The sequence below is a fragment of the Bos indicus x Bos taurus genome, chromosome 18 (assembly GCF_003369695.1).
Source record: "Bos indicus x Bos taurus breed Angus x Brahman F1 hybrid chromosome 18, Bos_hybrid_MaternalHap_v2.0, whole genome shotgun sequence".
Classification (NCBI taxonomy): Eukaryota; Metazoa; Chordata; class Mammalia; order Artiodactyla; family Bovidae; genus Bos; species Bos indicus x Bos taurus.
The window spans coordinates 10,142,074-10,165,124 of NC_040093.1; the positions used below are offsets into that span (position 1 = coordinate 10,142,074).

Sequence of the window (23,051 nt, forward strand, 5' to 3'; positions counted from 1 at the left end):
TGGCCACATTGCACAGGCATGCAGGATCTTAGTTCCCTGATCAGGGCTCAAATTTGTGCCCCGTGCAGTGGAAGCACAGAATCCTAATCACTGGACTGCCAGGGAATTCCCTGGAATAGAACTTTTAAAAAAATATTTGTTTGTTTTATTTATTTGGCTGTGTCTAGTCTTAGCTGTGGCATGTGGGATGTTTTAGTTGCGGCATGTGGGATCTGACTCCCTGACCAGGGATCAAACCCAGGCGCCCTGCATTAGGAACGCAGAGTCCTAGGCATTGAAGCACCAGGAATTCCTGGAATAGAACTTTCTAGAAGGGTGTGCTTTGCTGTGGGAAGGTTGGCTTTCCTGTGGCACGGCGTGGGGCTTCTTTGGGGAAGAGCAAGCTTTCTGGGTGAGGGCTGAGATTTTCTGGAGGAGGGGTGGTCTCCAGGAAGGGGGTCAAGACCATGGACTGCCCAGGGTCAAGACCATGGCAGTGGCTCATCCTCCAGACTTCCCAGAGTCCAGCTGAGGACTGTGTGGGTGTCTCAGATGCTCACCTGTACCCCATCCTGGGCAAAGAAGGCACGGGCATCCGCCTGTGTGGCGAGCTGCAGGCAAGTGGCATCACCCCAGAGTGGGCAGCGCCGAAGGAGCAGGCGGGCGGACCGTTCCTCGCTGCTGCGGTAGCATTCTCCAAAGAGGTCTGGGGAGGAAGAGTTGTGGGAAGACAGTGGGAGGGAAGAGATGAGGGGATCGCAGGGGAAGGGGCAGGGTTACTAGAGAAGGAAGGGGGAGACTTACAACCCCCCTTCCTGGCTGCTGCCTGTAGTGCCCCCAGGCACCCATACCCCACGCACCAACACCCAGCCCCTCGAACTTGGCCGCCAGCTCCTTCCTCCGCGCCGCCTCCTCGGCCTCAGTCTCCAGGCGCCCCAACACTCGCAGCAACAAAGAGGCCCCAAGAGCTGAGGCCACAGAATTGGAACCCTGGAGAGACAGAGACATGGGGTCATGGGTAGGGACAGAGTTTGAAGTGAGATTCATGGAGGTGGTAGAGAAGATGGGAGGAAAGCTTGTGATCAAGGAAAGGGACAGAGGCCAGAGGTCATCAGAAATTAACCAAGGAAATCAGGAACCAAGGATGTCTGCAGATGGATCTGGAAGAAACTGGATGTCAAGGGAACATGTCAGAAGTCAGATGGTTCAGAGACTGCCCGGGCTGGGCTGGAATTAAAAGGACATCAGAGCCGAGAAGCAGTCAGAAGTGTCACCTAAAATGGCAGAGGAAAAAGGAAGACAGCATCTCACATCTTGGCCAGACCTATTGAAAGATAGCTACATGCTCAGTCCGACTCTTTGTGACCATGTGGACTGTAGCCCACCAGGCTCCTCTGTCCAGGAGATTCTCCAGGCAAGAACACTGGAGTAGGTTGCCATTCCCTTCTCCAGGGGATCTTCCCGACCCAGGGATCGAACCTGAGTCTCCTGCATTGCAGGCAGATTCTTTATCACTGAGCCACCTAGTAAGTTGAGAGAGATGGCAGAGGCTGCTGCTGCTGCTAAGTCGCTTCAGTCGTGTCTGACTCCGTGCGACCCCATAGATGGCAGCCCACCAGGCTCCTCCATCCCTGGGATTCTCCAGGCAAGAACACTGGAGTGGGTTGCCATTGCCTTCTCCAGTGCAGGCATGCATGCTAAGTCGCCTCAGTTGGAGAGAACCTCAAAACTTGGTCCCTCCGCAACGGCAACAAATAAGCTGGCTAAAAAAGAAAAAACTGTCAGGATCAGCTTTTTCAGAATTCTGGAATCTAACATAAAATTTACAACAAACAGGAGAATGCTTAATGAAGAAAGATTTCAGTAAAAGAGCACTGTGACATTTTAACTGATCCACTTACCGTGGCCAGTTCCCCAGCACAGTGGTTGCCTTGAAAAAAATAGCCCATATTCTGCTGCAGGTTGTTCTGCCGAGGGAACAACTCAGATCTTAACTCTTTTTTTTTTAATGTCTATGGGATCTTCCCGGATCAGGGATGGAACCCATGGCTCTTGCACTGGCAGGCTGATTCCTTACCACTGAGCCACGAGAGAAGGCCCAGATCTTACTCTTAAATAACTGTGGTTGTGTGCATCAACCTAGCTGGTGGCTCTCTGAAGGGGCGGCTCAAGGGCTGGCGGTTGTTTCACTGTTCTTGCAGCTTCCCTCAGAGCAGGAGTGGCTTCCCAAGTGGTGTTTAAAAACATTAAAGACAAACATATTAGCCTTGGCTCCTTGACGCAAATAGTAACAGTCAAGGCAAGCGAGAGATACTCTGAACAACCCAGGAGGGCAGAGGGAAGCAGCAGGGAAAGGGGATGCTTGGGGGAGTGAGGGCTTTAAAAAGCTCCTACGTGGGGCTTCCCTGGTGGCTCAGTGGACAAGAATCCACCTGCCAATGCAGGAGAAACAGGTTTGATCCCTGGTCTGGGAAGATCCCACATGCCGCAGAGCAACTAAGCCCATGTGTCACAACTATTGAGCATCTGCTCTAGAGCCGGAAGCCTGCACACCTAGAGCCTGCGTTCCACAACAAGAGAAGCCACGGCAATAAGCCCACGCAGCACGACTAGAATGGAGCCCACTCGCTGCAGCTAGAGAAAAGGCTGTGCGGCAACAACTTGTGGTGTGCGTGCGTGCTCAGTCATGTCTCTTTGCCACCCCATCGATGGTAGCCCGCCAGGCTCCTCTGTCCATGGAATTTTCCAGGCAAGAATACTGAAGTGGTTTGCCATTTCCTACTCCAGGGGATCTTCCCAAACCAAGGATCGAACCCACATCTCCCAGGTCTCCCGCGTTTCCCAAGTCTCCCGTGTCTCCTGCTTTGACAGGCAGATTCTCTACCACTGAACCACCAGGAATACAGTTAATAAAGACTCAGTGCAGCCAAAAATAAATAAAATTTTTTTTAAAAAGCTGCTGTATATACCAGGAAATCTAGAAAATTGCAAACGACAGAGACTGGATGCGTGCTCAGAAAAGACTAAGGAAACCCCTAAGCTTTCACCTCTGGCTGACCTTTAGGCTCAGCCAAAGCAGGAAGCTGAAGTTAAAGCAGAATTGTAAACAGCCTACCCAAGTGTTGAAAGACAGCTCCACAAACAGCCAGTTTGCACAGTGGGAGAGTTTTATTCCCCCACCTACATGCATTTAAGGAAATCTCTGTCAAGTCACTATCTGACCACTAAGCTAACAGAACCGGATTTCAGTGGTCATACGTAATAAAGAAAATGGACTTTACAAAAATAGAAAAGTCACTAAACAAACAACAACCCACAAGCAGCAGCAACAACCCCTGAAGGAAGGAGCTAAGCCGATTTCCAGAGTTGCCATATTATAATAGTCAAAATGTCCTGTTTTCAACAACAAAAGATTATGAGTGTTACAAAGAACCAAGAAAGTATGACCCATTCACAGGACAAAAGAAATTAGGAAGCTGAGTCACTGGAATTACTAGAAAAAGACTTTAAATCAACTGTCTTAAATGTGCTCAAAAAGCTAAAGGAAATTATGAACAAAGAGCTAAAGGAACCCAGAAGAACGATGTCTCAGAAAATAGAGAATAGAAATAAAGATATAGGGACTCCCCTGGTGGTCCAGTGGCTAAGACTCCACACTCCCAGTGCAGGGAGTCCAAGTTCAATCCCTGGTTAGGGAACTAGATGCCACACGCCACAGCTGAAAATAGTGCCTGCTGCAACCAAGACCTCTCACAGCCAAATAAATAAATAGATTTTTTTTAAAAGAAATAAAGATATAGAGATTACAGAAAGGAACCAAGTAGAAATTCTGGAGCTGAAAAGTGCAATAACTGACATGAAAAACTCTTTTAAAGGGCTGAAGAGCAGCGTTAAGGAGGCAGAAGAAAGAGTTTGTAAACTAGGTCCACTGTGATTACCCAGCTTGAGGTGCAGAAAGAAAAAAAAATGAAGAAAAATAAACAGACCTTAAGAGATCTGTGGGACACCATTAATCAGACCAACACAGGCATAATGGGAACCCCAAAAGGAGAGGACAGAGAGAAAGAGACAGAAAGGATATCTGAAGATATAACAGACTGAAACTTCCCACATTTGACGAAATACATGAATCTATACTTCCAAGAAGATGAAGAAATCCAAGTAGGATAAGTTCAAAGAGATTCACACTGAGAAACATTATAACCATTTAAAAAATTAAAAAAAGCAAAAAAAAAAGAAGAAAGAAACATTATAACCAAATTGCTGAAAGCCAAACACAAAGAGAGTTTTAAAATCAGCAAGACAGAAGTGACTCATGTAAGATCAAATAATTATATATGATAGTTACAAAACTATAAAACTCTTAGAAACATAGGGATAAAACTTTATGACCTTGTATTTTGCAATGGTTACTTAGATATGCCACCTAAAGCACAAGAAATAAAGAAATAAAAAGGACAAATAGGATTTCATCAAAATGTAAACTTTTGTGCACCAAAGGACACTATCAATAGAAGAAAAAGACTGCGCACAGAAAGGGAGAATGTATTTGCAAATCATATATCTAATAAGGGATTAATACCCAGAACATATAAAGAATTCTTTAAACTCACCAACAAAAAAGACCGACAACCCAATTTAAAAATGGGCAAAGACTTGAATAGACATTTCTCCAAAAATATATAGATCGCCAAGAATCACATGAAAAGATGCTCAATATCATCGATCATTAAGAAAATGCAAATCAAAACCACAATGAGGTACCATTTCACACCCATTAGAATGACAATTATAAAAAAGAAAGAGACAGAGAGAAGAAGGAAGGAGGAAAAAAAGGGGAAGAGAAAAGAAAGTAACAACTGATGGTGAAGATATGGAGAAACTAGAATAACTGTGCATTGCTGGTAGAAATTTAAAGGGTAACCCCATCATGGAAAACAGTATGGCAGTTCCTCAAAAAATGAAACCTAGATGGTCCAGCAATTCCACTCTCAGATATGTACTCAAAATAATTGAAAGCAAAGACACAAATAGATGTTCATACACTAATCATAGCCATATTTTCCACGAGAGTCAAAAGGTCAAAACAATCCACATGTCCAGCAGCAGATAAACAGATAAAGAAAATATAGTATATCCATATAATGGAATAGTATTCAACCTTTAAAAGGAAGGATATTCTAACACATGCTATAACACTGATGAACCTTTATCTCAATTTTTAAAAAAATCTATATTTAGCTGATGACCAGATTACAATCCAAAGTTGAAGAACTCCTGTCAAGGTATTTCTTTGACACAAAAATAAGGTCTATCTCTGATCCTACTTGAATTTCATGACTTTCTTTTTAAACTTCTCAAATGCATCCCAACACCTCAGCTTTAGTCCAGGCCCCCATCCTGGCTGCCTGGAGGATCCCAGCTTACTTTCCCAGGCGCTGTCCTTGCCTCTAGTTTTCTCTGCTTCTGCATTGCAACCACAACAATGCTTCTAAACTGCAAGAACAGTTAAGGTGAAACGACATCCCATCATCTTCAGGTAACAGCTAACTTCCTCACAGAGGCAACTATTTGAAAGGATGAGATTGAGGCGTATGTACTGGTGTTGTTTAGTCGCTAAGACATGTCCAATTTTTTGTGACCCCGTGGACTGTAGCCTGCCAGGCTCCTCCATCGGTGGGACCCCAGACAAGAATACTGGAGTGGGTTGCAATTTTCTTCTCCTGGGGATCATGCCTACCGGGGTATGCAACCCACAATCTCCTGCATTTCAGGCAGACTCTTTACGGCTAAACCGCCTGGGAGAAGCCCCGATGCATATGCATGAACAGGGTAAATGCCCAGCATACATGGTGAATGGAAGAATGGAGTTACAAGAAATGCATAGTGGGAGAGGCAGGAGAAAGAAGCAGCACTCAGAGTCATATATCAAGAATGGAGGGGGACCTCCCCAGCAGTCCAGTGGTTAAGATTCCTTCTTCCAATGCGAGGGTGGGCGGGGATAAGGGTTCGATCCCGGGTCCGGGAACTAGGATCTCACACGCTGCAGAGTATGGGCAAAATTAAAAATAAATCAATAAAACTTAAAAAAAAAAAATGGAGAGGTGAGTGGGGGTACCAGAACCTTCCTGCTCAGGCACTGGAGTCCGGTAGAAATAAAGGACAGGAATGTAGGAGAGAGTAGAATCAGAGATCAAGTCAGCACTCACCATCTCCCAGAAGTACAAGGCCATCTGAGCCCTGTTGAGCAGCAGTGCCCAGAGGAGCAGGTCGCTCCAGGGGGCCTGCCCGGGGACAGCTTCCATCAGTCCAGAGGCAGCCTTGTCTGACAGCATAAACGACTGCAGACGGGAAAGGTGCGATGAGGGTTGGCTCCGCCCCAGACCCTTTCTGACTCCGTCCCAACCATCAACCCCACACCGCGTTCAGTCGCACACCCAGCTCTCTAATCACACCGCCTCCTGGCAGAGCCCCGCCCCCAGGTCCTTTCGTGCCCCCCCTGCTCCCAACCTCCTTTCTTACATTCTCTCTGCTGTTGTCGCTCCGGCGGGTGCCCCCGGCGGGGAACGTCGGCGCGCACGTCTTCCCCAGCAGCATGCGCAGCACCTGCCCCACCTTAGGAAACTGTGGCTCCTCAGAGGGTTTAAGGGCTGGGGCTTTGGTGCTTGCACCGTGTGACACTTGGTCCAGAAGGTTGTGGATAAGTGAGTTGGGGGGCGCTGCGTTGTAGAGCTGGGCCAGGCGCACTGGAGTCAGGAAATGGCCCAGGCTGAGGCCATGGGAGATAAGCAAGCGCACGAACTCCGGTCGGTCGTTCAGGAGGGCGTCCATGAGGGAGGCCTCCAGGTGGAAGGACTGGTAGGGGTGGAATGAATGGGGGAAGAGTTGAGCACAGAGACGGGCAGAAGGCCAGGTGAGGTCAGAGGTTAAGGACAGGAGATGGGAGTACAGAACCATGAGTGATGGACAGATGGGGAGAGAGGAAATAAGATGGGGACAGACAGACAACCAGAGATGGGTCGACAATTAAGAGAAGGCTGGACAGGCCATAATGGAAGACAGAGCCAGATGTCAAAGGAGTTGGAGAGGGGAGAACGCATCCCTTTTGTCTGGATCCCCACCTCCGGGCCCCAACCCCTCACCCGCCATTGGATGTCCCCCCGGAAGAGTTCACTCTGGGCAATGTCCACACGGTTCCAAGCCACAGCCAAACGCAACTCGTCCAGGTAAGCTGAGGCTTCAGAGCTCCCACAGGCTGAAAGGGTGACAGGGACAGGGGGCATGAAGTCAGGGCCGGGGGACTGAGAACAGGACGAGCATCTGTATTGCTTCTTCTTGAGATGCCTGACATTTAAACTCGGTATAAAGTGAGTGTTGTTGGGCAGAGTCTGGAGCCTTTAAGAAGCCAGGCTATTACAAGCATAAAGTCATTCAGCTCAGGGACAGAACACAGACCAGTGGTTTAGAGGCCCCAAGAAAAGGAAAAGGAATCATTTATATTCACTTTACATTTATTGAGGTAAGCTATGAGCCAGGTGGGCTTCCCTGGTGGCTCAGACTAAAGAATCTGCCTGCGATGCAGGAGACCCGGGTTAGATCCCAGGGTCAGGAAGATTCCCTGGAGAAGAAAATGGCCACCCACTCCAGTATATGGGGAATTTCATGGATGGAGAAGCCTGTGGGCTATAGTCCATGGGGTCGCAGAGTCGGACCTGACTTAGTGACTCAACAGCAACAACAACAACGGGCCAGGCAGTGAGAGAGATGGCGAGAGAAACTGGACGCAGGCTCTGCCCTGAAGGAACCTCATTCCAGGGAAATATGTCCCAGAATCACATAAACACCATCCCCTTGGAGGTGGGTGAAGAATGTGATCAAGGCCAGAGGAGGCTACAGTCACAGAGGTATGGAGAGACCCAAGGGAGCCTCCTAAAGGTGGACAATGAGGAAGGGCTTTTGAAAGACTAGTAGGATTTGTAAGTCTGCGTCTAAAATGATAAAAGAATCTCTGAGGCAGCAGGGGCAGCCCAAACAAAAGCCTGGGTGCAGGAAAGCACAGGATATGACAGCAAACGTGAGTCACTCTGGCTTCCTGCAATTGGGAGTATCTGTGAGAAGAAAGAGGAGCCCGTAGCAGGAAAAAAATTCCAAACATTAGCAGGGCTCCAGGAGACCCTGAGGCCATTCAAAAGAACAAGGAAGAACAAGTGGCCTTTAAAACTTTGATCTCAAAGTGTGCAGTCAACCTCGTGTGACCTTGGGCAAGTCACTGTCCCCCTTCTCTGAGCATTGTTTCTTCATCTGCAACCCGAGGAGACAATCCTTCTAGGCATGGGTGAAGGATCAGAGCAAAGACGTGTGCTACCCGCTCAGCACGGGGCCTGGGTGTTCCTAGACTCTAAGAAGCATCCGTCCCCTTCCCCCATTCCTTCTTCACCTGCCGAAACCCCATCCCTTCAACTCTGCCAACACTGAGCCTGTCCAGCCATCTCCAGTTTCCCCAGCAGAGTTGCCCTGCTGCAAGCCACAGACTTATACCACCACCCCCTCAAACCACATCTTAGAGGGTGGCTGTGTTTTCTCCCAGGAGGCTGGTGAGTTAACTTCTGTGAACTGAATCACATTTGCTCACTGACTGCCATCCTCTATTAAAGCATGTGTCCCCACAAGAAATGGAATCATATTAAGGAGAGCTCCCATTTATCAGGCTTCCCCTGGGGCAGGCACTGCTGAGGCTCAAAACACTCCTGCCAGGTATTATCTCAGTGTTTTCAGAGACAGAAACTAAAGCTCAGAGAAGGAAAGTGTCTTTCTCAAAGTCACACAGCAGAGAGGGGGGCCACGCTGGTATTCAGATTTCAGTTTTATCTGATTCCAGAGTCAAAAATAACTACCTCACCGCAGAATATGGTAGATGCAATTGGGGTGGGAACCTGGGGCTCAGAACGCATTAAAAATTCACACTATGCCTCTTGGGAGTTTTTTATCTAGGTGAGTGCTTTCCCTGTAAAACTCTTCTGACACCAAAATGACCCTCCTCACACACATCCCCACAGAGCCCTGGGGATCCACCTTAGCACTTATTTATCCCACTACCCCATCTTACTGACTCCAGGTTCTACTGGCTCTTCAAGGCCCAACTCAAATACCACCTCCCAATTGAATTTTTCTCGCCTTTCTGACAGCAGTTCCTCTCCATGTTTTTGTCTTGAATTTTACTTAAGATGTGTCCAAACAGCCCTGGTAGGAACTGCTTTTATCTCTGAAGCCTAAGCTAGTCTTGGCTGAATGAATAATGAGCTCCAACATTAGCCTCTACCATGTGGCCACTGCGCTCCCTGTCTTGGTTTTCATCATTCATTCCTCTAGTGAAATATCAGAAGTCCCTCACTGTGAGACGGCACTCTGGTTCATCTCTGATGCCACCACACCTCAGGGCTTAAAACATATCGGAGGCATGTAGGAAAGGCAGAAAGGGTGAGTGGGTGGATAGACGGAAGAATGGATGGATAAGATGGATGGATGAAAGAATGAATGGATGAAAAGATGGATAGATGACAGATGGATGGATGGATGAAAAGATGGATAGATGAAAAGATGAATGGATGGGTGGATGAATGGATGGATGGATGGATGAAAGGATGGATAGATGAAAGATGGATGGATGGATGAAAAGATGGCTGGGTAAATGAAAGACGAACGGATGGAAGAATGACGAGTGGGTGGAATTGTTAACAGAGGGGTGAATAGATTGGTAGAAGGATGGGTGAATGGCAAGATGGATGAATGGTTGAACAGCTGAAGGAATGGAAGGATGAAGGGAATAATGGATAGATAGATCAGTGTACATGTGGCTGGCTAGATGGATGAAAGGATGGGTGGATGGATGCAACAGAAAGAAAGCAATGTTGGAACATACTGAAAGTATCTTGGGACAACTGTTCAATAGCACCATGCAAAGCCCCAAAAGGCACTGACAAAAGGAAAGAGATAAAAAGAGGCACAACTTAGATTAGAGAGGATGGGTAAAGTGCCGAAGACAGGAGAGGTGTCCAAAGTGGAGCTGACAGAAGCAGAGGTTGGGGGATTCCAAGTCTTACCCTTGACAAGGGCCCTTAAGACGATGGTCTCAAATTCCTCAGGGCCGTCATCAGTTGAATAGACCGTCAGCAGCTCCTTCCGAGTCATGATCCTCTCCACCTGCAGAATACCAAATTCTGCCACCCCTACCCAACCCCCTGGTCCTGTCCACAGAGATAAAGGAGAACATTCCCCTGCAGGACCCCATAGTCTAGGTGCCCAGCACCCTTTACTCCCAGAACCTAGGGGTGTCAAGGCCCCCAGGCCTCTTCTCCCTCAGACCCAGGAGTCCAGGTTCCCAGGCTTTCCTCATATCCATGAGGCTGGGCCCCCATTCCCCTTCCCTTGGATTCGGGACTCCAAATCTTCAGCATCCTCACATCTCAAGACCCAGGAATCCAAGCCCCCAGCTCTCTCCCATCTCAGGTTCCACAGTTGGGCCCTCAGTGTCCTACCTGGGCCTGCAGGACCTCAGGGTCCCCTTTGGGGAAGAAACGCTTAATCAGATCTCGGGGTTCACGTCGCCTGCCCCCGCCACTCCCTGGAGCCAGAGTGTCCTCCAGGATCTCTGCCAGGCAGTCCGCAGCTCCCCCAGATCCAGCCACCAGGAGGCAGGGGAGCTGAGCCTGGGTGGCATCCTCTATCTGCTACAGAATAAAAGGGGCAGGCAGGTTAGAGAAGGAAAGCATTCACCCTTCCTGGAGCCTAGATTCCCAGCCCTCTTCTCCTCCAGGACTTGGGACCCAGGAGTACAGCCCCCAGGCCCCCTGGGCTCCTGTACCTTCAACATCTTCTCATCACCATCAATCAGGAGGAGGAGGACAGGGATGTCAATGCCAGTCCCTGCAGGGAGAACAGAGCAGAAGGCTTGGGCAGTTCCCATCAGCCTCTGCTGGGGATGGCAATCACATTTTCCAGGAGTCCCTGGGGCAAATGCTGGCTTCTGCCTAAAATCCTCAGTCCTGAGGCTCATGGGAACTGTCATGCCTTTGAGGATGTTGGGAGGAGCCGGATCTCAAAGACAGTAGTGTTCAACTTCTCAAGGGAGGACAGAGCTGGGAACCTGGACTCCTGGGTTCCTGAATGAGGCATGAGTCAATCCTGTGACTGATTAACTGACCTGGAGCCAGGAGAGGATGAAAGTTCAAACAGAAAATGAAGGAAATAAGGAATAGGAAGGACTATCCAAATACAATAAAGATATGTATTAAAGCCCAATGGCAAACTCATAAAAGTTTTCTATTAACTCTATTCCCATTAAAATAAGAAATGAGACAACATTACTACTAATCACACTTATCTGGGTGTCTTGAGCTAATGCAATAATGCAAGAAAATGAAATAACTAGAGTGAAACTTGTATTTTTTTTTTGAAGCTGGAAGAGACAAAGGTATTTATTTGAAGAAAAGATGATCTACATTCTCAGAAAATTGGAGAGACTCCACTCAAAATATCTAAATACTAATAAGATAATTAGGTTAAGTGGATTAATACAAGAAAAATATACAAAAATCAAAACCTTTTTTCCAGGTAGTAAGAATATGTATCTTATCCACATTTCCACAAAAATGATAAAATACCCAGGGATTAATTTGTATAGAAAGTTATGATATTTTTATAAGATTGATAAAACCTTATTTAAAGACAAGGTATGACTAAATGGAAAAGTAAATACTATGCTAACCTGTCACAATGTAACACAAATTCAATGCAGTTTGGGGAAAGAGGGAAGTCGAAGAAGGTTGGCAGTGTTTTTCCTTTGTTCTTTTTTAATGCAACAAAATAATTTTAAAATTCATACGAAAGAATAAATATTGAAGAGTTAAGAAATTATTGAAAAAGGACAGTGAGGAGGAACTTTCTCTGATATATATATTTAAACATCTTTAAACTGCTGTAAACAAAATATATTTTTGGCACAGGAATAGATACATAGAGAAGTAGAAGAGGAAAAGGTTTAGAAATAGTTCAGTGTATAAAGGAACTGAATATATAACTGAAGTGGCATTTCAATTTAGCTGCGAAAAGATAGTTTATTTATTAAATGGTCATGAAGAAAATACAGCTTCCCATTTAGAAGAAAGAAATGTAGACTCTACCTCAAAATATGTAAAAATCATTTCCAGATGGATTGAGGTTTAAATATAAAAGTATAGGATATTAGAAAAGAAGACTTAGAATATTTGTATAGCATTGGAGTGGAATGGACTTTTCTAAAAAGACCAAGAGAAACCAAGGGGTTATAAAAGGAACAAAAAATATATCGAACCACGTTAATATGATCAAATTTTCATGGAAGTAGACACCAGAATTAAAGTATCTTTTAAAAATTTTACAATGCATCTAACAGTTAAAGCTTTCCTATCAATAGGATACAAAGAATTCTTATAAAAAGATTTTTAAAAGAATCCAATTCAAAAAGGGCAAAGAATATGAATAGACATTTCATATTTAGTTCATATTGAATAGAAATCTGATCAGCCAACAAAATGTGTTTTTATCTTTTACTAACGGTTAGATAAATTAAAACATCAAATTAAAAGTGCGAAATCAGGACTTCTGGTGGTCCAGTGGTTAAGAATCTGCTTGCCAATGCAGGGGACACGGGTTCAATCCCTGGTCTAGGAAGATTCCACATGCTGCTGGCAACTAAGTCCGTGTGCCACAACTACTGAGCCTGAGTTCTAGAGCCCAGCTTCTCAACAGGAGAAAACACTGCAGTGAGAAGCCTATGTATGCATCACGACTGGAGCGTAGACCCCACTCGCAGCAACCAGAGAAAGCCCAAGCGCAGCAATGAAGACCCAGCACAGCCAAAGTTAAAAAAAATTTTTAAGTGATACATCACTTTCTACCCATCCAGTTGGCAAATAAAAGAAAAATTAAAGCAAGATTATCCAGAGTTGGTTAAGACTGAGTGGAAAAGAAAACTCACACATTGTTGATGAGAGAGTGAATGAAAACCGCTACACATTTTGAGAAAGTTACCTAGTACTATTAGTACGCACAGCAATCTCAGTTTCAAGATCTACTGTATAGAATTTTAAACACCTGGATGTTGGGAGTTCCCTGGCGGTCCAGTGATTAGTCCTGAGTTGCCTCTCTGGTTGGGGAACTAAGATCCCACAAGTGGTGGAGCACAGCCAGGAAAAATAAATTTTTAATTAAACAAAATTAAAATAAAACACTGGGATGTAATTATGGACATTTATACAAAGGTATTTTTTCAGCATTGTTTGTAGTGCCAAACACTGATAGCAGTTTAAGTAGCCACCAATTGAGAAAAATTTAAATAAGAGATGGAACAAACATTATAAAGGAATATCATGCAACCATTAGAAGGGGATGCAAGATAAAGAAGTTTGGACCTAAAAGGATGGTTATAAGAAAGTGATACGCATATGCATAGTATAAAAGAAAGACCAGAGAGGTGGAAATATAATCGCATAGGATTTTATAAACACAGAGAAAAGTATAAAAGGATAAACCCCAAACCATATAACACTGATTACCCCAATAGACGGGGCTGGAGCTGGGAAGGGAATTTTCTAACTTCTTTTTTCTTCTTCTTCTTTGACCTGTGGGTTATTTACAAACTACAACTCATGCAACGATAAGAATTTCCTTACATACTTTCGCATGGTTTGATTAGCTCCAATAAACACATATTAAAGTTGCCACATATTAAACACATGTTAATTTTTAAAATTTAATTAAAATATTAAATTAATATTAAAATATTGAGTGAAAGGAGGCAATTTCAAAAGGTCATATATTATATTCCATGTATTTATCTTCTGGAAGAGAGAGGCCTCATGTGATAGTAAACAGGTTAGTAAACAGGGCTGGGTGCCAAAGGAGTGCCTTGATGGGAACAGAACTGGTCTGTGTCCTGATTGTGGAAATGGCCACATGAATCTCTGTACATATGCCTAAACTCACAGAATTATACACCCCAAAAAGTCAGTTTACACCCCAAAAAGATAATTTAAAAAATAAGATTAAGGGAAACCTCCTACGTTGTTGGTGTGAATGTAAATTGGTGTAGCCACTATGGAGAACAGTAAGGAGGTCCCTTAAAAAACTGACAATAGAGCTACCGTATGATCCAACAATCCCACTCCTGGGCATATATTTGGAGAAAACCATGATGCGAAAAGATACATGTTCCCCAACGTTCACTGAGCACTATTTACAATAGCCAAGACATGGAAACATCCTAAATGTTTATCGATGGAGAACTGATAAAGAAGATGTGGTGTGTATATGTTTATATATGTGTATGCGTATTTATGGGCTTCCCTGGTGGCTCAGTGGCAGGACTGCACCTGCAGTGCAGGAGACCAGGGTTCGACCCTGGGTTGGGACAATCCCCTGGGGAGGGCATGGCAACCCACTCCAGTATTCTTGCCTGGAGAATCCCATGGACAGAGGAGCCCGGCAGGCTACAGTCAATGCGCTTGCAAAGAATTGGACACGACTGAGCGACTAAGTCAGTCCACTCCAGGGTTCTTGCCTGGAGAATCCCATGGACAGAGGAGCCTGGTGGGCTGCCATCTATGGGGTCGCACAGAGTCGGACACGACTGAAGCGACTTAGCAGCAGCGGCGGCAGAGCGACTAAGTACAGCACGTATGTATAAATATATGTGCATATGTATATAAGATGTGATGTGTGTATATATATAATTATAAATATATATATATTATATATAATGGAACACTACTCAGCCATAAAAAAGAATGAAATAATGTCATTTGCAGCAACATGGACGGACCTAGAGATTGTCATCCTGAGTGAAGTCAGACAGAAAAAGACAAATATCATATGATAATTGCTTATATGTGGAATTTTAAAAAATGGTACAAATGAAACTATTTACAAAACAGAGTCACAGATGTAGAAAACGAACTTATGGTTACCAAGGGGGAAAGCAGGGCAGGAGGGATAAGTTGGGAGACTGGAATTGACATATCACGCTAGGTACAAAAAGTGCAAGTGTTAGTCGCTCAGCATGTCCGACTCTTTGAGACCCCATAGACTGTAGCCTGCCTTCTCTGTCCATGGGATTGTCCAGGCAAGAATACTGGAATAGGTAGCCATTCCCTTCTGCAGGGGGCTCTTCCTAACCCAGGGATCGAACCCAGGTCTCCTGCATTGCAGGCAGATTCTTTGCCATCTGAGGCACCAGCAAAGGCTATTATGTATAAAGCCCAGTATGTATAAAATAGATAACTAATAAGAACTCTACTCAACACTCTGTAATGACCTGTATAGGAAAAGAATCTTAAAAATCATGGATATCTGAGTCACTTTGCTGTACAGCAGAAAGTAACACAACATCATAAATCAGCTATATTCCAATAAAAATTAATTATATAAAAAAAAAATCCCTACATGTGTGAGTCAGACTCTGGAACCACTGGGCCCGATAAACTAGTGTGTATGCCCTATACTTTGACTCTGATCAAGGAATAGTGGCTGGAAGGAACTTTGAGTTGTCTCTTCTGAGAGGGTGTGTTCTATGAGTGGGAAGAAAAATAAAGTGGTTCGTTAGCCAAAAATAAAATAAAATGATAAAAATAAGATTAAAATTGCCTCAAAACTAATTAAATGTCAAGAATTAGGTGGACACCTTTTAAAATATAAGAAACATTTATAAAGAAGCAGCTTTCTGTTCAGCTGATTTTCTACACTGGACATTTGTTTCTGTTTTAGTGATTATGCTCTTGTCTGTATCAGTTCATTGCTTCTACTTCCTCTAGATTTGTCTTGCTCTTCTGTTTCTTCTGTTTGGATCTTCCCTGGTGGCTCAGACAGTAAAGTGTCTGCCTACAATGCCTAGCATGTGAGAGACCCGAGTTCAATCCCTGGGTCGGGAAGATCTCCTGGAGAAGGAAATGGCAACCCACTCCAGTATTCTTGCCTGGAAAATCCCATGGATGGTGGAACTTGGTAGGCTACAGTCCACGGGGTCGCAAAGAGTCGGACACGCCTGAGTGACTTCACTTCTGTTTCTAGGATTTTTTTAAATTGGAGACAAATCATTGATTTTCAACCTTCTTTTTCTTTTCTTTATTATATACGCATTTAAGTCTACAGATTTCCTAAGCACTGTGCTGTGCTTAGTCGCTCAGCCATGTCCGACTCTTTGTGACCCCGTGGACTGTTAGCCCACCAGGCTCCTCTGTCCATGGGATTCTCCAGGCAAGAATACTGGAGTGGGTTGCCATTCCCTCCTCCAGGGGATCTTCCCAACCCAGGGATTGAACCCAGGTCTCCCACGTTGCAGGAGGACTCTACGGTCTGAGCCACCAGGGAAGCCCAAGAATACTGGCGTGGGTGTTCTATCCCTTCTCCAGGGGATCTTCCCGACCCAGGAATCGAATCTGGGTCTCCTGCATTTACCAGCTGAGCTACCAGGGAAGCCCGAGCATTAGCTGCCCCCCCCAAACATGTTGGTATGTCATGACATAACCATCACTCAGTTCAAAATATTACCTAGCTTCTTTTTTTTCCTTCTTTGATCCATGGGTTAATTACAAACTACAATTCATGCAATGATATGGATGAATCTCACAGAAGTAACGTTGACTATGAGAAGCGAGAATTTAAGACGTGAGGATGGTATGATTCTAGTCATATGAAACAGGTTCAGAACTACCCAACGCTGTGACAAACACGATGAGGTGGCCTTTGGGTGTGGTTAGGAGAAGGCTTCTGAGGGCTGCTATTATTCTGTTTTTTGATTTGGGTCCTGGTTGCCTAAGTGGGTTCAGTTTGTTAAAAACTCATCAAGCTGTCCACCTTTGTGCATTGCAGATTTCAAGATAAAGGATTTTTTTAAGCACAGCAAGTGATGGGAGAAGGCCCTTGACCATAGGAAACTCCCCCTGGCTGCAGTCCCCAGATTCCAACCAGAGGGGACCACTGGGATCCTGAGCAGTGAATCCCCAGTGGAGGAAGCCACTCACCTCCCACGCCCGTCTTCTGTTGGGCCAGGTAGGACTCGAAGCCCAAGCGGAAGCGGTTCTCGCCGCCCAGGCGGCCGTGTGTGCCGTCATCCACCAGGAAGAAGGCCGAGTAGTTGTAGTCAAGAGGGAACTGGACCCCATCCTCTGGGTCTCCGCGCCACCGGTACCTTGCGGGGAACGAGCCCTGGGGGGGACAAGTTGCCAGACCAGGGGGTCTCTCCATCAGGGCCAAGGGCACAGACACTCGGCGCTCATCCCTCCCCTAACCCTAAGCCCCAGCCCCCTCCCCACTCAGACCGGGGGCTCCAGGCCCCCAGCCCCCCCTTCCAAGACCCCGAATCCCACCTTGGGGTTGGTGAGAGTGTCTCTATTCCGCACCACGCCCCAGGGGGCCACGCCCATGGCCACCACTTTGCTGCCCCCAGTGCTGGCCGTCTGGTGGTCCCGCACAGCCGCACCGACGTGCCGGCCGATGCCTTTGTGCAGCCCTCCAGTGACAATCCAGGCCCCTACACAGGGACACAGAGAGTAGTGGTGAGGTCCAGAGACAACGCAGAGACACAGAAAGAGACCAGAGAGAGAGACAAAAGCCACACAGAGACGGCAGGGGAGAAGACAGGCATTCCAGGGAAGTGGGGGGAGATGGGGGCGCCAGGAGGCACAGCCCCACCCCGCCTGTCACCTGTGCTCTGGGCAGCCCGCACCAGCCCGCGTCGCAGCAGGTCCTGCAGCCAGGTCTGGAGGATGGGGCCCCCTGACCCCCCCAGCACTGACACCACCAGGTTCGGGGCCCGGAAGCCCCACACTTTGGTGACCAGAGTATAAACCGTAGCTGGATCCGTGCGGTCCGAGAGCCGGAGGAACTGTGGACACACGAGAGGAAGGGACACGGGGAGAGGGGACAGAGAGAGAGGGACAGAGATGCAGAGAGAGGAGTACAGAGATGGGGGGACAGAGACCCAGAGAGAGGAGGACAGACTTACAAAAGACAGAGGGGGTGGAGGGGACAGAGACCCAGGAGAGATGAAGACAAGGATGGGCAAGTGGGGAGACACAGAGTTCAGCTGGGATGCTGAGGCACACAGTCCCACTGGCCAACCCCAGCCTTGTCCAGACATGCTGGCCTCACATTGCTGATCTTGCGGCCGGCGCCCAGGAAGTCCAGGTCCCCGAAGGCATCTGTGGGCTTCTCCGTGGTGTGCAAGTCACTGTCCCATACGGTCACCACGGCTGCCCCGAATGCATCCTCCACAGCCACGGATGGGTGGGCACCCCGAGGATGCCCACACTGGCACAAGCTCCCCCTGGGGGCGGGGGGAGAAGAAGATGAACCCCAGGAGTGTCCGCACCGACCCCAAGCATCCTGCAGAAACATCCCTGTCTCTGTGTGTCCTCCCAGAGGCGCTCACAGTCCATGCTGACCCTGGCACTGCCCTTCCTTGGTAGGGAGAGACTGGGGCAGAACAAGCACAGTCACCTCGCCCAGCAGCTGGAAGCCACAGTGGCTCAAGCAAGCCTGGGCAGGGAGGTCTATGTACAGGGCCCCACACTCACTGTTGCCTTCAGGGCCTGAAGTGGGAAAGTTCCGGGGTGAACTTGCTGCCCCCGGTCCAGACAGATGATATTCGCATGAAAAGGGAAATCAAGAGAGTGATTCAGAGAGCATGCATGTTCTAGAGGCCAAGGAGGCTGTGCAACTTTGAGCAAGTAGCTTCACCTCTCTGAGCCTCAATTTCCCCCTCAAATGAAAAGACAATAATAGCACAGCCTACTTCAGAGAACTGTGAGGAAGGAGCCAATGAAATAACGTTTCTTCAGACGGGGGCTGCATACCAGATCCAGTCTCCGTGAACTCCGCACAGAGCTTTAAATAACCTTGAATAGCACAGTGAGAAAGTCATTCCTTTTTGAGCTCTCCTGATTACGGTCAAGCAGAGAGCTCTGCTCAGCTGAGTGCTAGAATATTTGTCATGCCTAACTCTTTACTATTTTTTTTTTTTAATAACAGAGACAAGTTAGCCTCGGGCTCAGAAAAAGGCTGGCAACAGCATCCATTTAGAAGGTAAATACTTCGGCTTAGTTTTTATTGTAATTGTCTTTTATGGCTTGTTTCTTTCTCTTTGTGGCAAATGGAACGGATTTTCCATTTATGGTGATCATATATGAGACATTTTCCCCCTAAATAAATATATAATTATCCCTAGTAACTTAATGGGATTGGCACCTGAGTTTTAAAAGAGCAAGCACCGAGGGTTGAGAGATGAGGGATTGGTTTGGAAAGGTATCTAAATTTCTTTGGTCCCTGATGCCAGAAGGGATTCAGATATCAGGGGAGACCAGCATTTATGTAAACAGTGAGTGAGTGATAGTCGCTCAGTCATGCCCGACTCTTTGCGACCCCATGGACTGTAGCCTGCCAGGTTTCTCTGTCTACGGAATTCTCCAGGCAAGAATACTGGAATGTAAACAGAGTAAGCTACAACTTAAACAGACTAATTTTCTAGAAGGAACAGCACAAGTGGTCCATGGATTTAGCAAAAGTTGTAAAGCCAACAGGGGCTTCCCAGGTGGCGCTCATGGTAAAGAACCTGCTAGCCAAGGCAGGAGACAAAAGTTAAGAGACTAGGGTTCAATCCCTGGGTCGGGAAGATCCCCTGAAGGACAGCATGGCAACCTGCTCCAGTATACTTTCCTGGAGAACCCCATGGACAGAGGGACCTAGCGGGCTACAGTCCACAGGGCTGCAGAGAGTCAGACGCGATTGAAGCCACTTAGCACACACGCGCACACGCAAAGACAACAAAAATAATCAAGCCATCACGCTGAATATACCAGCTCCTGGCAGAGTGAGGACTATGGGACACACACCTCCTCCTTTCTGAGTCAACCGTCAGGGTCCTGGCATGCCTCAGTTTACCCACCTGATCCTTTCACCCATCTCAACCCAGTCCCTGGGCGCCCCCCTCCCTCGTTCCTGTCCATCTACTTCCCATGAGCCCTTCCTGGCAAAATTTCTTCAAGGAATGTTCTAGAACCTGAACTCTCCAGTACGATAGCCTCTAGCCACACAGCGCTCCTTGTAGTCAAATAAAATTAAATACAATTAAAAATTCAGTTCCACAGTCGCTCTGGCCACATTTCAAGTGACTAGGAGCCACACGTGTGTGGCCAGTGGGTGCCATATTGGATGTGGCTATAGAACGTTTTCATCATTCCAGAAAACTCTAGTGGACAGCACTGGCAGACACCCCATCTGCCTATCTCATCTCCTACCCACCCCTTTCTCTGCGTGGCCACAGAAACCAAAACTGTACCCGAAAAAATCAGCGGTCACCTGCACGAAAAAATCAGCGGTTACCTGCATGTCCCCAAATACAATGGTTTCTATTCAGGTTTTATCTGACTCTGACAAAACAGCACCAGTCATGGCTAAAAGGCTCTGATTCTAGAAAACTTTTTCCTTGGCAGAGCACACCCGTTCCCCTGGCTGCCCTGTCCGGCCTCATCTGCGGCTTTCTCTTCCTCTGTGCCTCCCTCGAGTCCAGGTGTTCCCCAGAGCCAGGGCCACGTGCCTTCCCGACATGGGTCTCAAGCTCAGTGTCCCCGAGGGCCAGGCAGGTGAAAGAAAGAAGCATCAGGGGGAAGATTATAAGTGGGTGTGGTGGACACCGTCCTGACTTGAGGTAGCATGTCTGTCTTGAAGCATTCAGAGACACGTTTTTAAGGAACCCTCTTCCATGGCAGTGGGTGGGAGGTGGAGGGGTGGAAGGACGGGCATAGAATTACCCATTCGCAACATCCTCCGATTTTATGCTTTCTTCCCACGCCATCCTACTTCCACAGTTTCCAATACCATCTACAGCTGCTGCTGCTGCATCACTTCAGTCGTGTCTGACTCTGTGCGACCCCATAGATGGCAGCCCACCAGGCTCCCCCGTCCCGGGGATTCTCCAGGCAAAAACACTGGAGTGGGTTGCAATTTCCTTCTCCAGTGTATGAAAGTGAAAAACGAAAGTGAAGTCGCTCAGTCGTGTCTGACTCTTCATGACCCCATGGACTGCAGCCTACCAGGCTCCTCTGTCCATGGGATTTTCCAGGCAAGACTACTGGAGTGGGGTCCCATCGCCTTCTCCTACCATCTACAGTTAGGACTTCTCAAATCCTTCTCAAATCTAGGATGGAAGTCGCAGACCTCTCCTGAGTCCCTGACCCAGGTCTGCCGTGCCCTCGGTTCTCATGCTCCTGGGTTCCCATCTCTGGGGCTCCCGAGCCCCAGACCAGATGTCTAGGCCCATCCTCCCCTTGCCCCTCATTCCACAAATCCATCGGCCCCCAGGCTCTTGCCCCGTGACTCTTTGCCCTGACCCCTCCCCTCTGTGTCCCCACAGCCCTGGCTGCCTCAGGCCTCTTCTCCTCCCACTTGACCCTTGCCCGACATGGGTCTCAAGCTCAGTGTCCCCGAGGGCCAGGCAGGTGAAAGAAAGAAGCATCAGGGGGAAGACTATAAGTGGGTGTGGTGGACACCGTCCTGACTTGAGGTAGCATGTCTGTCTTGAAGCATTCAGAGACACGTCTTTAAGGAACCCTCTTCCATGGCAGTGGGTGGGAGGTGGAGGGGTGGAGAGATGGCCATAGAATTACCCATTCGCAACATCCTCCGATTTTATGCTTTCTTCCCACGCCATCCTACTCCCACAGTTTCCATTACCATCTACAGCTAGGACTTCTCAAATCCCTCTCAAATCTAGGATGGAAGTCGCAGACCTCTCCTGAGTCCCTGACCCAGGTCTGCCATGCCCTTGGTTCTCATGCTTCTGGGTTCCCATCTCTGGGGCTCCCGAGCCCCAGACCAGATGTCTGGATCCATCCTCCCCTCGCCCCTCATTCCACAAATCCATCGGCCCCCAGGTTCCTGCCCCCTGAATCTTTGCCCTGACCCCTCCCCTCTGTGTCCCCACAGCCCAGCCTGCCTCGGGCCTCTTCTCCTCCCACTTGGCCCTTGCCCAGCCTTTTCCCTGGCTTCCTGAACTCCCATCCATCTTCACGTGGCCCCCAGGGAGTTCCACACCCAGAGCTGACCCTGCCCCTCCCAGGGCTCCCTGGAACACCCAGACCCGGTCCCCAACCCCTCAGGGTGGCATTTGAGGCCCTGTAACTTCTGGTCCCACCCTCTTCCTTGGTTTCCTCTCTCCGATGGCCCTGGCACCCTGAACTCTGCCCTCTCTTCAATTCGCAATGTCAACAGGGGGCGATTTATACATGCTGTTCCCACTCCTGGAATCCAGCCCACCTTCAGCTGTCAAACTCCAACTCTGTCACCTTCAAATGTCCCCTCACTGGCACCTCTTCCTGTGTCCCCTCCCAGCCTTAACCAGATGCTCCCCCGGGGGCCAGCGGCGTGTCCTCTGCAGCTCTCACTTCCTTGCCTTAGAATTATCTTCTTCCCACCAGACCAGAGGTTTCTAAACTTCCTTGACCACCCTTCCCCTCAGTAAAAGTTTCTGAGCACTCACCCCCAAATAGTATTTATATTTACGCATCATTCAAGCCATCCTGCACTAATAGAATATATTCATAATAGAACACACCCTAAATTAGGAACACTGACATTTCCCATACCCCAAGCGTGGTCTTAAGGACACCAGAAAGCCAGAGCCTCCTTGAGAGACCATCACTGAAGGCCAGGAGCTCCTAAGAGCCGCCACTCTTCACCCCGACTTACCCAGCGCAAGCACAGGGTCTACGCACACGAGTTAGTAACTGTGACCTTCCAATGGGAGTCAGACATATTTGCCAGGGCTTACTAAGCACTGGGTGCCGTTTCAGAAATACCGCAAGCATTAACTTGTTTAATTCTCACAATAGCTTCAGGAACTAGAGCCTGTTTTTATGCCCAGATGATAGATGAGTACAATGCCCAGAAAGGTAAAATGATTTGCCAGAAGCCACCTAGCGCCTCAGTTGAAATTTGTATCTCCGTTCAAATGTGAACCATGGCAAGGGCCTGTACTCTTGCAA

The 23,051-nt window shown here is 47.5% G+C and overlaps 1 protein-coding gene across 4 annotated transcripts in view; it reads right to left on the bottom strand.

Annotated features, from left to right (window-relative positions):
* The window catches only part of TRPM4 (transient receptor potential cation channel subfamily M member 4), a 42,974-nt gene that overhangs the window by 19,017 nt on the left and 906 nt on the right, over nt 1-23,051 (bottom strand). For 2 of the 4 annotated variants that reach the window (XR_003506437.1, XM_027515172.1), the window contains exons 3-14: nt 18,163-18,337; nt 17,716-17,896; nt 17,379-17,542; nt 17,034-17,217; nt 10,841-10,902; nt 10,515-10,706; nt 10,080-10,179; nt 7,122-7,234; nt 6,502-6,834; nt 6,189-6,320; nt 840-969; nt 540-685 (exon numbers count right to left, since the gene is read on the bottom strand). Coding sequence is in view for 3 of the 4 variants with exons in the window: in XM_027515172.1 (XP_027370973.1) it covers nt 540-685; nt 840-969; nt 6,189-6,320; nt 6,502-6,834; nt 7,122-7,234; nt 10,080-10,179; nt 10,515-10,706; nt 10,841-10,902; nt 17,034-17,217; nt 17,379-17,542; nt 17,716-17,896; nt 18,163-18,337 (1,912 nt within the window). In the remaining variant the exon portion in view is untranslated. The remainder of the gene's footprint in view (nt 1-539; nt 686-839; nt 970-6,188; nt 6,321-6,501; nt 6,835-7,121; nt 7,235-10,079; nt 10,180-10,514; nt 10,707-10,840; nt 10,903-17,033; nt 17,218-17,378; nt 17,543-17,715; nt 17,897-18,162; nt 18,338-23,051) is intronic. The other 2 variants (XM_027515173.1, XM_027515175.1) reach the window with 2 other exon arrangements.